Below are 14,705 nucleotides of genomic sequence, written 5' to 3'. Positions count from 1 at the left end.
TGCTTCAGTTTTGAATAATGATGAAGCTAACTACAATAGAATGACACCACTTAAATATAGAGCTACCTGCTGTTTGGCCTCAGACATATTCTAGCAGTTATGTTTTTCCCAACCATTTCATTTGTGGGGTTTCTTTTTGAAGAATAAAAATTTTACGCAGAACATCCAAAGTTGTTTAGTTTAGTTTATTTATTAGTGTCATAAGTAGGCTTACATTAACACTGCAATGAAGTTACTGTGAAAATGCCCTAGTCGCCACACTCTGGTGCCTGTTCGGGTACACCGAGGGAGAATTTAGCATGGCCAATGCACCCTAACCAGCACATCTTTCGGACTGTGGGAGGAAACCAGAGCACCCAGAGGACACTGGGAGAACGTGCAGATTCTGCACATACAGTGACCCAAGCCGGGAATCGAACCCGGGTCCCTGGTGCTGTGAGGCAGCAGTACTAACCACTGTGCTTATGAAGCCTTTACCGTTGTTATGTAAGCAACTAATGGCAGCCACTTTCGACAGACAAAATCAATTCATTCACCAGTTAATTTGCTTTAGGGGATGTTGCTTGTGATTTGGCCAAGAAATTGGGAGAACTGCTCCTGATGTCGTGAGGCCTTCTACTTCCACCTCAGTTAAATGCCTCATTCAAAAGATGGCACTTATAATAGCGCATCCTTCCCCAAGCACTACTTCACTGATGGGTGCTTTTGGTCCCCTGCCATAGCTTCTGCCATAGCAAGAGTGCCACTAACTCCACCCTTTTCAAATCTGTTATTGGATGTTTTGCATCCAAATTGTATGGAAGACTCTGATTAACAATGAATCACTGCCTCGGTGCTGCAGTGAAGAATCAGCCTCAATTATGTGCTCAAGATTCTGAAGTGGGACTTGACCTCATAACCTACAGACTCGGAGGCAAAAGTGCTAACCCTCAGACAAGGCTGACTTCTAACATGGAGAGACAATATAAACTAAAGGGTACATTTCTAAAAGGGGTGCAGGAGCAGAGGAGAACCTGGGTGTATATGTGCATTAGCCATTGAAGGTGGCAGAGCAGTGGATTAGCCTGGGCTTTATTAATAGATAGGTGGTTGTGTTGAAATAAAAGCAAATTATTGCAGATGCTGGAATCTGAAACAACAACAAAAATGGGCAGCATCTGTGGAGGGAGAACAGAGCCAACGTCTTAAGTCTGGATGACCCTTCATCAGAGCTCACGAAGGGTCATGCAGACTCGGAACGATAGCTCTGTTCTCTCTCCACAGATGCTGTCAGACCTGCTGAGACTTTCCAGCATTTTCTTTTGACGTTATGTTGAACTTGTATAAGACTCGGCTGGAGTAGTGCACCCAGTTATGGGCACTGCACTTTAGGAAAGATGTGAAGGCATTGGAGAGGATGGTTCCAGGGACGCAGAATTTCAGTTATGAAGATAGATTGGAGAAGTTAGGACTGTGTCCCTTCATGGAAGGAAGGGTGAGAGGAGATTTGATAGAGGTATTCAAAATCATGTGGAGTCTGGACAGAGTAGGCAGGGCGAAACTGTTCCCATGCATGAAATGATCCAAAACGCGAAATCACAGATTGAAAATAATTGGCAAAAGAAGTAAAAGCAACATGAGAGAAAAATGTTTTTGTGCAGCGGGTGAAACGTGCTGCCTGAGAGTGCTGTGGAGGTTAGTTCAATTGAAGCATTCACAGGGGAATTAGACTGTTATCTGGAAAGAAAGAATGTGCAGGGTTATGGGGAGAAGGTGGGGGACTGACACCATGCACTGGAAAAGGATTGAACAGAAAAGGGTGTGTTAGAATGATTAATTTCCTCTTATTCCTACAATTTCTGTTTAAACTGTATTATTCGAGCTGGATGATGTCTGTGCTATACTTTGGGCGCCTAGTGGCAGAATTGCCGGGGACTTGGTAATAAATTGATCCTCCCGCTCTTACAAGTGGAATGCGATGAATAGGGAGGCCTGAAATGGGGCAACAAGAAAAAATGCAACATAACTTCCAACAAAAAGAACTCGTGACTTAAAACAAAATAACTAAATCTAAGAGTGCGAAGTCAATAGTCCTTGCGTGTAAAAACCATTCTTGTGCGGTGTCAAATAAGTCTGTGAATGTGTGACCCTGTTTTACTTACAAGAGAGTAGAGAGGCTTTCTCCGCGACATTGTCATGGTGCAAACGTTCCATAAATGCAAGAGCTGATCTATCCAAGGTGTTAATGTAATTGTGAGTTCTTGCAAATTGTCAGTCTCACGCCCACCAGAGAAAACAGAAGTGGGAACGTTGCAAATTTTATGGAATATTTATCTGCATTCTTTTTGTGACGACTATCCTAGAAAGATTGGCGATTTGCAGTCCTCCTCTTTATCAGCCCAAAAGGGCAAGCAACTGTGGCATATTTTGAATCGAGTTCCTTATTTGTATGTGTGCAGCTGTTATGAAGATAGCATAACATGTCATAGTTCATCCACCATCACGTGGTACCATTTTCATCTGCTGCCAATCCAAATTTATTTTGCAATGCTTACCAATCTAAGTAAACACTGGCATCAATCAATTCTTGTAACACGTCAGCGAGTTGAATAGACTGACTTCTAAAAAAATTGTAACAGTCTTGCTAACACATTTCTTTATAAGTCTTTCATTTGCTGGGACGATATTGAGAGACACCCATTTAATGCAGGTGCTTAAAAAGAGCATTCCTTAATATGTTTAAACAGGAACCGTGCAATTAAGTGACACCAATACCTGTAACAATGAAACCAGAAATGGGAAGCTAAACTGTTCATATGTGAAACGAAAAACTGAGTTTCTCTTACTGTATCGTAGATCATCTTATCCCTCTTGGTAATACTGTTTTTATGGGCGGCACAGTGGTTAGCACTGCTGCCTCATAGCGCCAGGGACCCGGGTTCAATTCCGACCTCGGGTCACTGTCACAAGTGTGGAATCTGCACGTTCTCCCCGTGTCTGCGTGGGTTTCCTCCGGGTGCTCCGGTTTCCTCCCCCAATCCAAAGATGTGCGGGTTAGGTTGATTGGCTGTGCTAAATTGATGCTAGTGTCAGGGGGATTAGCAGGATAAATGTGTGGGGTTACGGGAATAGAGCCTGTGGTCGGTATAGACTCGATGGGCCGAATGGCCTCTCTGCACTGTAGGGATTCTATGATATGCTCCATGCTACCCATTCCTCCAAGTTGTTTAGTTTTTAAATACGTCTCATTAGGATTGAAGAGCCAAATTTTCATCGTTCATGTTAGATTTTTTTTTAACTATCAAAGCAGGAGCAAAAATAGCTCTGACAAGGTAAGATTACTGGCTTCATAGTTCTGATTCAATTTATTCATATATTTGAGGTGGTTTCAAATCGTCCTATTTGAGTTTAAGGTAATGCGGGTATTTTGTTTTTACACGTAGACATGCCTCCAACTGCCTGAGACTGTGTCGGAGGCAAGTTCAATCGAGGCATTCGAGAGGAAATTAAATGACTATTTGAAAAGAAACAATGGGTGGAATTTTCCGGCCGCGCTTGCCCCAAGACCGGAGAATCCCACCCGAGCTCAACGGACCTTTGCACAGTTCTGTCCCGCCGGCTATGATTCCCGTGACAGGCAGGACGGGATGTGAGTGGTTACGGGGAGAAGGCAGGAGAATGGCACTAGGTGAATTGCTCATTTGGAGAGGTGGTGCAGGCAAAATGGACCAGGTTACCTTCTCCTGCGCTGTAATAGTTCTGTGATCCTGTGCATTTGATCCTGTACATTTCCACTCCATCTGACGAAGGAGCAGCGCTCCGAAAGCTTTATGGTGTTTGCTACCAAATAAACCCTGTTGGACTTTAACCTGGTGTTGTGAGACTTCTTACATTTGGGGAAGGCCAGCAAGGCAATGAAATAAACAGTAAATAAAGTAAAAGTAAAGTTTATTAGTCACAAATAAGGCTTACATTAACACTGCAATGAAGTTGCTGCGAAATTCCCCTAGTCACCACACTGCGGCACCTATTCGGGTCAATGCACCCTAACCAGCACGTCTTTCAGATTGTGGGAGGAAACCGGAGCACCCGGAGGAAACCCACGCAGACACGGGGAGAATGTGCAAACTCCACACAGACAGTGACCCAAGCTGGGAATCGAACCCGGGTCCCTGGCACTGTGAAGCAGCAGTGCTAACCACTGTGCTACCGTGCCACCCAGATGTTTGTGAGTTAAAGAATGAATTTATTAACGACGAAACATTAGAAAATACATTCATGCAGATTAGAAATGAGAATTTGTTTTTATGGGATGTGAACGTCACCGGCTGGACCAGCATTTATTGCCCATCCCTCACTGCCCTCCATTCCAGAGGGCATTTGTGAATCAACCAGAGAGAATCATTGAATCCTACAGTGCAGAAGAAGGCCATTCAGCCCATCGAGTCTGCACCAACCACAATCCCACACAGGCCCTATCCCCATAACCGCTAGCTAGTCCTCCTGACACTAAGGGGCAATTTAGCATTGCCAATCCACCTAATCTGTACATCTTTGGACTGTGGGAGGAAATCGGAGCACCCGGAGGAAACCCACGCAAACACAGGGAGAAGGTGCAGACTGCTCACAGACAGTGACCCAAGCCGGGAATCTAACCTGGGTCCCTGGCGCTGAGAGGCAGCAGTGCTAATCACTGTGCCACCCCATTGCTGTGGATCTGGAGTCACCAGTTAAGAATGGCAGATTTCTTTCCCTGAAGTGAACCAGATGGATTTTTACGACAATCAACAATGGTTTCATGGTCGTCATTAGACTTCTAATTCCAGATTTCTTTTTTTTATTGCATTCAAATTCCACCATCTGCTGTAGCGGGATTTGAACCTGGGTCCCTGGATCTTGTCCTGGGTCTCTGGATTACAAGTCCAGTGACAATACCACTACGCCACTGACTGTCCCAACTCCTAAGTGGGAAACAAAGGTATACAAAACAGCCCTTGACTCGCGAGGTGTGGACGATTGAGCTTTGTAGTCATTACGATTTGTGATTCCAGTGGCATTGACTTCAGCCGTCAATTTCAAGATTCCAGTGTTCTGCAGTTTGGCTGAGAAGCTTCCCTGTTTCCTTTGCAGCTGTGGTCTTTGATGACTTGGCTTATTTCCACAGTGAGAGAAAGAGAGAGACACCTGCAGAAGCTTTTGTGGAGGTGCTACTGCTGCTGACTGGCTTCTTGCTTCTGTGTCACGCATGCTCTGGCACCCCCAGCACTAGTTCACACAGACACTTGGGCCAGCTTTCCAGCTGATTTTTAACCCAACCGTTGCATATTTCTGGAAGGTCAAATCCATATGGGACATTACACACAGCATATTTCTTGTTGAGATGATACTCAACTCCCATTGTCTCCACCAGAGATGGCAATTAGCTTCTGTGTGCTTTAGAAGTATCCTCGTCTGGAAACAGGGTGGGATTCCATTTTCTCTCTCGTTGTAGCACCTACCAACAATTTAGCCAGTGACTGACTTTACATCCTCGAGCATCTTTGGCTTGCATGCCTATTTAAAATAAAAACTCACAGGTCTTATTTAAAGTTCAATATTGCCAGATGCAATTCAATATTTTTTCTCCATTATTATAACAGTATGCAGGAGACTTGCCTTTATTAGCCATGGAATAGAATATAAGAACTGGGAGTTTATACTGGACATCTATAATAAGCACTGGTTAAAGTGCAACTGGAGAACGTTGTGTAGTTCTTGTCAGGAAAGCTGTGTTTGTACTTGAAAATATGGAGAAGATTTATGACGATGTTGCCTGGATTGGCGAATTTTAGAGCAGAAGAGACTGAGGGAGAGCTAATTGAAGTGTATATAATTTTGAGGAATCTTGATCGAGTGGATAGATAGACCCTAATTCCCATTGATTGAGGGGTCCATAACCAGTTGACACAGATTATTTGAGTTATAAGGAGAGGCTGGATAGCCTGTGACATTTTTCCCTGGAGCGTAGGTGGATGAAAGGGTGACCTTCTAGAGGTTTATAAAATCATGAGGAGCATAGAAAAGGGAATAGCCAAGGTCTTTTCCCCAGGGTAGGGGAGTCCAAAACTAGAAGGCGTAGGTTTAAGGTGAGAGGGGAAAGATTTAAATGGGACCTGAGGGGCAACTTCACACAGAGGTTGGCGCATATATGGAATGAGCTGCCAGAGGAGGTGGGAGAGGCAGGGACAATTACAACATTTAAAAGACATTTGGACAGGTACATGGATAGGAAAGATTTAGAGGGATATGGGCCAAACACAGAAAATTGGGACTAGTTCAGTTTAGGAAACTTGGTCAGCATGGGCGAGTTGGGCTAAAAGGCCTGTTTCTGTGATGTATATCTCTATGACTCTATTTAGAGTAAACGTTGGAGGTTGAGAGGTGATTTCAGGGGAAATCTTTTCACTCAGAGGGTACTTGAAATCTGGAACTCATTGTCTGAAAGGTTGGTAGAGTTACAGAACAAAGAGATCTAGGGGTACAGGCTCATAGCTCCTTGAAAGTGGAGTCACAGGTGGACAGAATGGTGAAGAAGGCATTCAGCATGCTTGGTTTCATTGGTCAGAACATTGAAGACAGGAGTTTGGGACGTCTTGTTGAAGTTGTACAAGACATTGGTATGGCCACATTTGGAATACTGTGTACAGTTCTGGTCATCCTAGTATAGAAAGGATATTATTAAATGAAAGAGTGCAGAAGAGATTTACTAGGATGCTACTGGGACTTGATGGTTTAAGTTCTAAGGAGAGGCTGGATAGACTGGGACTTTTTTCTCTGGAGCGTAGAAGGCTGAGGGATGATCTTATAGAGGTCTATAAAATAATGGGGGGCATTGATTAGATAGAAAGTCAATATCTTTTCCCAAAGGTAGGGGAATCTAAAACTAGAGGGCATAGGTTTAAGGTGAGAGGGCAGAGATACAAAGGGGTCCGGAGGGGCATTTTTTTCACAGAGGGTGGTGAATGTCTGGAACAAGCTACCAGAGATAGTAGTAGAGGCAGGTACAATTTTGTCTTTTAAAAAGCATTTAGACAGTTACATGGGTAAGATGTGTACAGAGGGATATGGGCCAAATGCAGGCAATTGGGACTAGCTTAGGGGTTTTTTAAAAAAAGGGCAGCATGGACAAGTTGGGCCGAAGGGCCTGTTTCCATGCTGTAAACCTCTATGACTGTGACAAGTGGTGTTCCTCAGGGATCAGTGCTGGGACCTTTGCTGTTTGTAATATATATAAATGATTTGGAGGAAAATGTAACTGGATTGATTAGTAAGTTTGCGGACGACACAAAGGTTGGTGGATTTGCGGATAGCGATGAGGACCATCAGAGGATACAGCAGAATATAGATCAGTTGGAAACTTGGGCGGAGAGATAGCAGATGGAGTTTAATCTGGACAAATGTGAGGTAATGCATTTTGGAAGGTCTAATACAGATAGGAAATATACAGTAAATGGCAGAACCCTTAAGAGTATTGATAGTCAAAGGGATCTGGGTGTACAGGTACACAGGTCACTGAAAGTGGCAATGCAGGTGGAGAAGGTAGTCAAGGAGGCATACGGCATGCTTGCCTTCATCGGCCGGAGTATTGTGTTTAAAAATTGGCAAGTCATGTTGCAGCTTTATAGAACCTTAGTTCGGCCACACTTGAAATATAGTGTTCAATTCTGGTCGCCACACTACCAGAAGGATGTGGAGGCTTTGGAAAGGGTTTACCAGGATGTTGCCTGGTATGGAGGACATTATCTATGAGGAGAGGTTGGAGAAACTTGGTTTGTTCTCACTGGAATGACGGAGGTTGAGGGGAGACCTGATAGAAGTCTACAAGATTATGAGAGGCATGGACAGAATGGATAGTCAGAAGCTTTTTCCCAGGGTGGAAGAGTCAATTACTAGGGGGCAAGGTTTAAAGGAGATGTACGAGGCAAATTTTTACACAGAGGGTGGTGGGCGCCTGGAACTCGTTGCCGGGGGAGGTAGTGGAAGCGGATACAGTAGTGACTTTTAAGGGGCGTCTTGACAAGTACATGAATAGGAGGGGAATAGAGGGATATGGTCCCTGGAAGGGTAGGGGGTTTTAGTTAAGTCGGGCAGCATGGTCGGTGCAAGCTTGGAGGGCCGAAGGATCTGTTCCTTTGCTGTAATTTTCTTTGTTCTTTGTTGACTCTAAGCAGAAATCCTCATAACAGTTCAAAAGTACTTGGATTGGCACCTCAAGGTCCATAACCTACAAGGTTACGGACAAAGAGCTGAAAGTGGCAGGGCTGTTCTTTATCAGCTGCCCTCGACACGATGGGCTGAAAACCCTCCTTCCATTTTGTAAATTACAGAATCATAGCTCTATGATTAGTCTTCACTTGGTGAAATAAGAACACACAACACTACTCTACCACTGCAGTAGCTTCAACTTCTCAATACGTAAAACTTGAATTGTAAGTGCTTTATCATATTTATTTGCATTATTCCAGTGCCTGACTACGAAAGGGAATGAGCTGACCCGTGTCTCTCTTGTCAATGCAGAGGGACACTGTGTGATGGACGAACTGGTGAAGCCCGACAACCTAATCCTCAACTACCTCACCAGGTAATGATTAAATTGTTTAATATTGTCTTACTAAAGATGTTGTAGTCTTGCTTCATTAAGGTAATGATAAGGGTCCCTTTAACATCGTATGCTGACATGTTCCTTTCTTCAACTGTATGTGACTATCAAAGTTTTGTGTCTTTTATTTAACGTGGCAAAGTTTCTGCTCTGATGATGTGAAGTTTCTAGTTGGGTTATGTGAACTGGATGTTTTCAGTGTCGCTTAGTTGGCAAAACTTTCAGCCCTGAGGCAGGAGGTTGAGTTCAAATCCCAATCCAGAGACTTGAGCACAAAATCAATACTGACCACTTGTGCAATACTGAGGAAGTGCTGCGTTATCGGAGGTAGCATCTTTTGTGTGCGGCATTAAATTAAGACCCTATCTGTTCTCTGTACTTGACATTAAAGATCCCACAACACTGTTACAAAACGAGCAAGGAAGTTCTCCGTGATGTCCTGGCCAATATTTATCCCTCAACCAACACCACTTGAAAACATATTATATTGATGTTTGTGGGGCCTTGTCTTGTACATATTGGCTGCTTCGTCTCCACACTAGGGGGTGGCAGAGTGGTTAGCACTGCTGCCTTACAGCGCCAGGGACCCAGGTTCGATTCCAACCTTGGGTGACTGTGCGGAGTCTGCACGTTCTCCTCATGTCTGCATCCTCAGGAGGCTCCGGTTTCTTCCCACAGTCCAAAGATGTGCAGGTTAGCTGGATTGGCCATGCCAAATTGCCCCTTAGTGTCCCAAGATGTGTAGATTAGGCGGATTAGCCATGAGAAAAGTGCTGGGTTACGGGGATAGGGCCTGGGTAAGATGCTCTGTCAAGAGTCAGTGCAGACTTGATGGGCCGAATATCCTCTTCTGCAGTGGAGGGAGTTCTATGAATACAACAGTGACTACACTATAAAATTATTTCATTGGCTCTATAGCGCTTTAGAAGGTCCTGAGGTTGGGAAAGGCATTATATAAGTGCATGTTCTTTATTTCATTAACTGGGGGAGGGGAGGAGTACCTGAATTGCTTACATAATTTCTAGAGTTCTTGGTATGATGTTGGTTCTAGTGATTTTGTGAAGTGCAGAGATGTTTGATTATGTGTTTGGTGGTAAAACATGCATCTTCTGCCTGGATATTTACTGTGGCAATTGGCAGAAGGCAAGCTTGAAGCTGAGGAGATTACCTCTCGGGACAGAAGCATTATCATATGTTTTTTCTAATGTGAGATTAATATGCTCTTAGGACATCATGAAACTGAAGATAATCCATGGCTGTGTGAAAGTCAGCCTTTGCAATCTGACATTTTAATGGTTTAACTGAAGTATTTATGGGCCACACATTAACCAGGAATACAGCCTTTGTGACAGAACGTTATTGGATTTTGATATGTAATATAATGAACTCTTCCAGACTGTTTTAATATAAGCAGAGTCAGAGAATATTCAAAGTTAAATTCTGCATGACCTTACTAATTTGCATGACTTAATATTAAATAAACCACTGTTGAAAATTTCCCATTTCATTAAGTTTGTTCTGGTGACCACAAGGGCTGGAATAAAATCTTTAGACACTGTTTTCCTTCATAAAATCAAAAAACCCTCCCATCTAAACTGCTATTGAACCTTTTCATAGAATCCCTACAGTGCAAAAGGGGGCCATTTGACCGATCAAGCCTGCACCAACAACTATCCCACCCAGGCCCCATCCCCATAACTCCACATATTTATCCTGCTAATCCCCTTGACATTAAGGGGCAAGTTAGCATGGCCAATCCACCTAACTCGCATATCTTTGGACTGTGGGAGGAAATCTGAACATGAAGAAGAAACCCACGCAGACACAGGGAGAACGTGCAAACACCATACAGACAGTGACTGAAGCCGGGAATCGAACCCAGGTCCCTGGCGCTCTGAGAGCTTGTAAGCCTCCTTCAAATATGCGAAGAATATAAGGTGTGAGTTGGGGGCCTCTATCCAGTGTCTCCAGGAGTAGCCCTCCAAAGCACGGATTGATTATTTTCCAGATTTATTTAAATGTTTCTATTTTATTGAACTAAAGTAAAATTATGTGGCACTTAAGTAGGCATAATAAATGAAAATTGTCTTAATCACATATAAGTATTTTGACTAAATCCTAAGCAAAAACAAGGTATATGTAAGTTTGATCCTTTTAAATTTTGTAATTATGTCAATGTTTTATTATGATGTGGAGATGCCGGCGTTGGACTGGGGTGGGCACAGTAAGAAGTCTCACAACACCAGGTTAAAGTCCAACAGGTTTATTTGGAATCACGAGCTTTCGGAGTGCTCCGACTGGAACGTTGGGAATCGTTCCAACTACTCTTCACATTCCAAATCTGTAATTATCTAGAAACCGGAACCTCCTGAGGACGCAGACATGAGGAGAACTCTGCACAGTCACCCAAGGCTGGAATCGAACCTGGGTCCCTGGCGCTGTAAGGCAGCAGCGCTAACCACTCTGCCACCCCTAGTGTGGAGACGAAGCAGCCAATATGTACAAGACTATAATATGCCGTGTTTGTAAACCGACCTCATCTGATGAAGGAGCAGCGCTCCAAAAGCTCGTGATTCCAAGTAAATCTGTTGGACATTAACCTGGTGTTGTGGGACTCCTTACTGTGACGTTTTATTAAACTGGGGTGATTTGTTCTGAAATTGTGCCACAAATTGCACATTCAGGTTCTCTGGTATTACGAAGATGATGATGATGCCAGTGAAAACAAAGCTGAGAGATGTTCAAGCCAAGCTGAAGAAGATCTTACCTAATGATGCTGTGCTTGTGGGCCATTCTTTAAATAATGACTTGAAGGCTTTGAAAGTAAGTATTGTACATATCTCTGTAATTTTCAAACCCATAATCATTACGCCTTTGAGGCAGATTTCAGAACTGAGATGTAACATGTCTCTTAAGCTGTCTCTTGATGTGGGGATGCCGGCGTTGGACTGGGGTGGGCACAGTAAGAAGCCTCACGACACCAGGTTAAAGTCCAACAGGTTTATTTGGAATCACGAGCTTTCGGAGCGCTGCTCCTTCATCAGGTGAGTGGAGAGGTAAGTTTCACAAACGCGACATATATAGACAAAGATAATGGTTGGAATGTGAGTTGGAAAGACTCGCATTCCAACCATTATCTTGCAATTGTATCTTTGTCTGTATATGCCATGTGTGAGAAACCCACCTCTCCACTCACCTGATGAAGGAGCAGCGCCCCGAAAATTCGTGATTCCAAATAAACCTGTTGGACTTTAACCTGGTGTTGTCAGACTTCTTACTGAGGTCTTTCTTATCATGAAATCCCTGTGGTGAAAAAGGAGGGCATTCAGCCCATCAAGTTGCACTGACTCTTTCCCAGGCCTATCCCCGTAACCCCATGCATCTACCCCACTAATCCCCCTAACCTATCTTGGGATACTAAGGGGCAATTGAGCACGGCCAATCTACCTCTTAACATGAGATGAGATCTGACACGTATCTCATAATGTGCCTCTTAAATAATTAGAAACCCGAGTTTTGATAATGCCAGCAGCAAAGTAGATTAATGCACTGTTATTTCACCACCATGAGTAGAGTTGAATTCAGACTAGATTGATGAGAGAAAACTCTATTTAAAACTTTTGGAGGTAGATTTCCAACCCAGCCCTAATGGCGAATCAGCAGAATATGCACTTTACTGCCACTTGGACCTAGCATTATAATTCAACCAGTAGACTGCAGGCAGGTACTGATCTCTGGAAGCAAGTAAGCTAGGATTTGGAGGAGAGTGGCGGGTAGGGCTGGAATGGGGTAGGGTCAAAATGCGCTAGTGTGAAGCTGGCACAACTCTGGTCCAGGTTGGGAGAACACAGTAAGAAGTTTAACAACACCAGGTTAAAGTCCAACAGGTTTATTTGGTAGCAAAAGCCACACAAGCTCTCGGAGCTCCAAGCCCCTTCTTCAGGCGACATCAGGTTGGGAGCCCAGACATGCATTTCTGATTCTCCCACCCCCCCCAAAGATATGATAAAACCTATCTGTGGGCTCCTCCTTCACTGGCTACCCAAGCTACTGCTGGACAGAGTGCTCTGAAATGGGTGGCACAGTAGTTAGTACTGCTGCCTCACAGCTCCAGGGACCTGGGTTCGATTCCCGGCTTGGGTCACTGTCTGTGTGGAGTTTGCACATTCTTCCCGTATCAGCGAGGGTTTCTTCCCACACTCCAAAGATGTGCGGGTTAGGTGCATTGGCCATGCTAAATTGCCCCTTGGGGTCCTGGGATACGTAGGTTAGAGGGATTACTGGGGTAAATATGTGGGGTTACGGGGATAAGGCCTGGGTGGGGTTGTTGTCGGTGCAGACTCGATGGGCCGAATGGCCTCCTTCTGCACTATAGGGTTTCTATGGTTTCTGTGAACATGGCAAACAGGATTATATTTTGCAGAATCACAGATTTGTTGCGGTACAGGAGGAGGCTGGCCATTCATGGTGTCTGTGTCGGCTCTCTGAATGAGCAATGGATTGAGTGTCATCAAAGTCTGTCCTTCACGTTTTCGGGGTGGTCGGACAGAAGGCCTCTGTTTCACCTCCCTCCCCTCCTTGCAATTTCTCAGTAAAGTAATCTTGGATAGCCTCGAGGTCATCTGCTCACAAGGAATTAAATCCTTAGCAACAAATTGCCATCAAAACTCGGTATTATTTTGTTAGCCTATGAAAGAGGTATAGAAAATGGAAGAGACACAGATAGGACAGAGGGTACTCTTGTAACTTTGGAGATCATATCTATTTTAAGATTAATGTAATATGATATGTACTGCATCTGAGCCATGGGTGATTGATGCTGTTGCTCTGTACCCAATAGATCCATGTTTTAATCCTAAACCTTCTGTGGTTTTGCTTTGGTGGAATCAGATACACATATAAGAAGACTTTTTTGTATTTTTACAAGGTATTTTTTCTGTTGGAATATTTTCATGTGGAGTTTGAGTAGATAATGTTCCTTGATTTTTTTTTAACCAGCATTGATTTTGAAATCACACACTGGCTTTAAACAGGCTCTCTCAATCCTGTGTTGAAGCAGGCAACCTGCTGTAACTATGGCAGCTGCTGCATGGGCGAACGGGTCAGTCCATGAATTCATGTCATTCAGCATAAGCTTTTTGCCATTTATGTTTTGCAAGCTTTAGTAATCGGGTGCAATTTATTTCTCTTGCAGATGATTCATCCAAATGTTATTGACACATCACTGCTTTTTGCCAGAGGCTGGGGTCAAAGGTTTAAGTTGAAAGTTTTGGTAAAAAGCATTCTTGGGTGAGACCATTAAGTTTACTTTCAAATGGACCTGTTGTGGGCACTCGTAGTGGGATAATAACCACTGATCGGCACTTTGAATGAAATATTAAATTACGATCGCTATTATTAGTGAATTCATTAGTCGTTTGCGTCAGACTTCTTGGGTGAAAGGTCACAGACCATTAACTCTGTTTCTCCCCTCAGATGCTGCCAAACCTTTTGAGTATTTCCAGCGTTATCTGTTTTTATTTCAGATTTCCGGTGCCTGCAGTATTTTGCTTTTGCAAATGGTTCTCTCTCTTCGAGCACTTTTGCCTCTTATAAAACCATTGTAATCAACTTAAAGTGAGTTCTTCAGCGCAGATGTGTTTTCCTCAAGTTTCACCAACTGAATCAAAAACACCTTAAAACTTTGAAAATAATATTAGTAATTTGGATTCTGGTGTTCTACATTCTTGCGCGAATTAAGACGGGATGCATGAATTTTTTCCAAAATCTCTCTCACATTGGATAATTCTTCCCAAACAGGCGGGAAATTCAGTCAGAGCAAGTGGTTGGCCATGATGCATCTGAAGACGCAAGAGCAGCTTTGGAGTTGGCGCAATATTTCATCGACCACGGACCCATGGAGGTGTGTTGGTAAACCGTAGAACCCGTACAGAGCAGGAGGAAGCCATTTGGCCCATCGTGTCTTCACCGACTCTCTGACAGTGTCTTACGCAGGCCCTCCCCTCTGCCCTATCCCCGCGCATTGACCATGGCTAATTAATCCACCTAACCTACACATCTTTGCACATAAGGGTCAATTTAGCATGAC

The 14,705-nt window shown here is 43.8% G+C and overlaps 1 protein-coding gene across 2 annotated transcripts in view; it reads left to right on the top strand.

The window, feature by feature from the left end:
- The window catches only part of rexo5 (RNA exonuclease 5), a 59,594-nt gene that overhangs the window by 20,565 nt on the left and 24,324 nt on the right, over positions 1 to 14,705 (top strand). The window contains exons 8-11 of one of the 2 annotated variants that reach the window (XM_078239837.1): positions 8,484 to 8,599; positions 11,302 to 11,440; positions 13,812 to 13,906; positions 14,417 to 14,519. In XM_078239837.1, the coding sequence (XP_078095963.1) occupies positions 8,484 to 8,599; positions 11,302 to 11,440; positions 13,812 to 13,906; positions 14,417 to 14,519 (453 nt within the window). The remainder of the gene's footprint in view (positions 1 to 8,483; positions 8,600 to 11,301; positions 11,441 to 13,811; positions 13,907 to 14,416; positions 14,520 to 14,705) is intronic. The other variant, XM_078239838.1, reaches the window with a different exon arrangement.

Source organism: Mustelus asterias, chromosome 23, assembly GCF_964213995.1.
Source record: "Mustelus asterias chromosome 23, sMusAst1.hap1.1, whole genome shotgun sequence".
NCBI lineage: Eukaryota > Metazoa > Chordata > Chondrichthyes > Carcharhiniformes > Triakidae > Mustelus > Mustelus asterias.
Note: the sequence above shows the minus strand (reverse complement) of the source record. Positions and strands in the feature narration are given on the sequence as shown.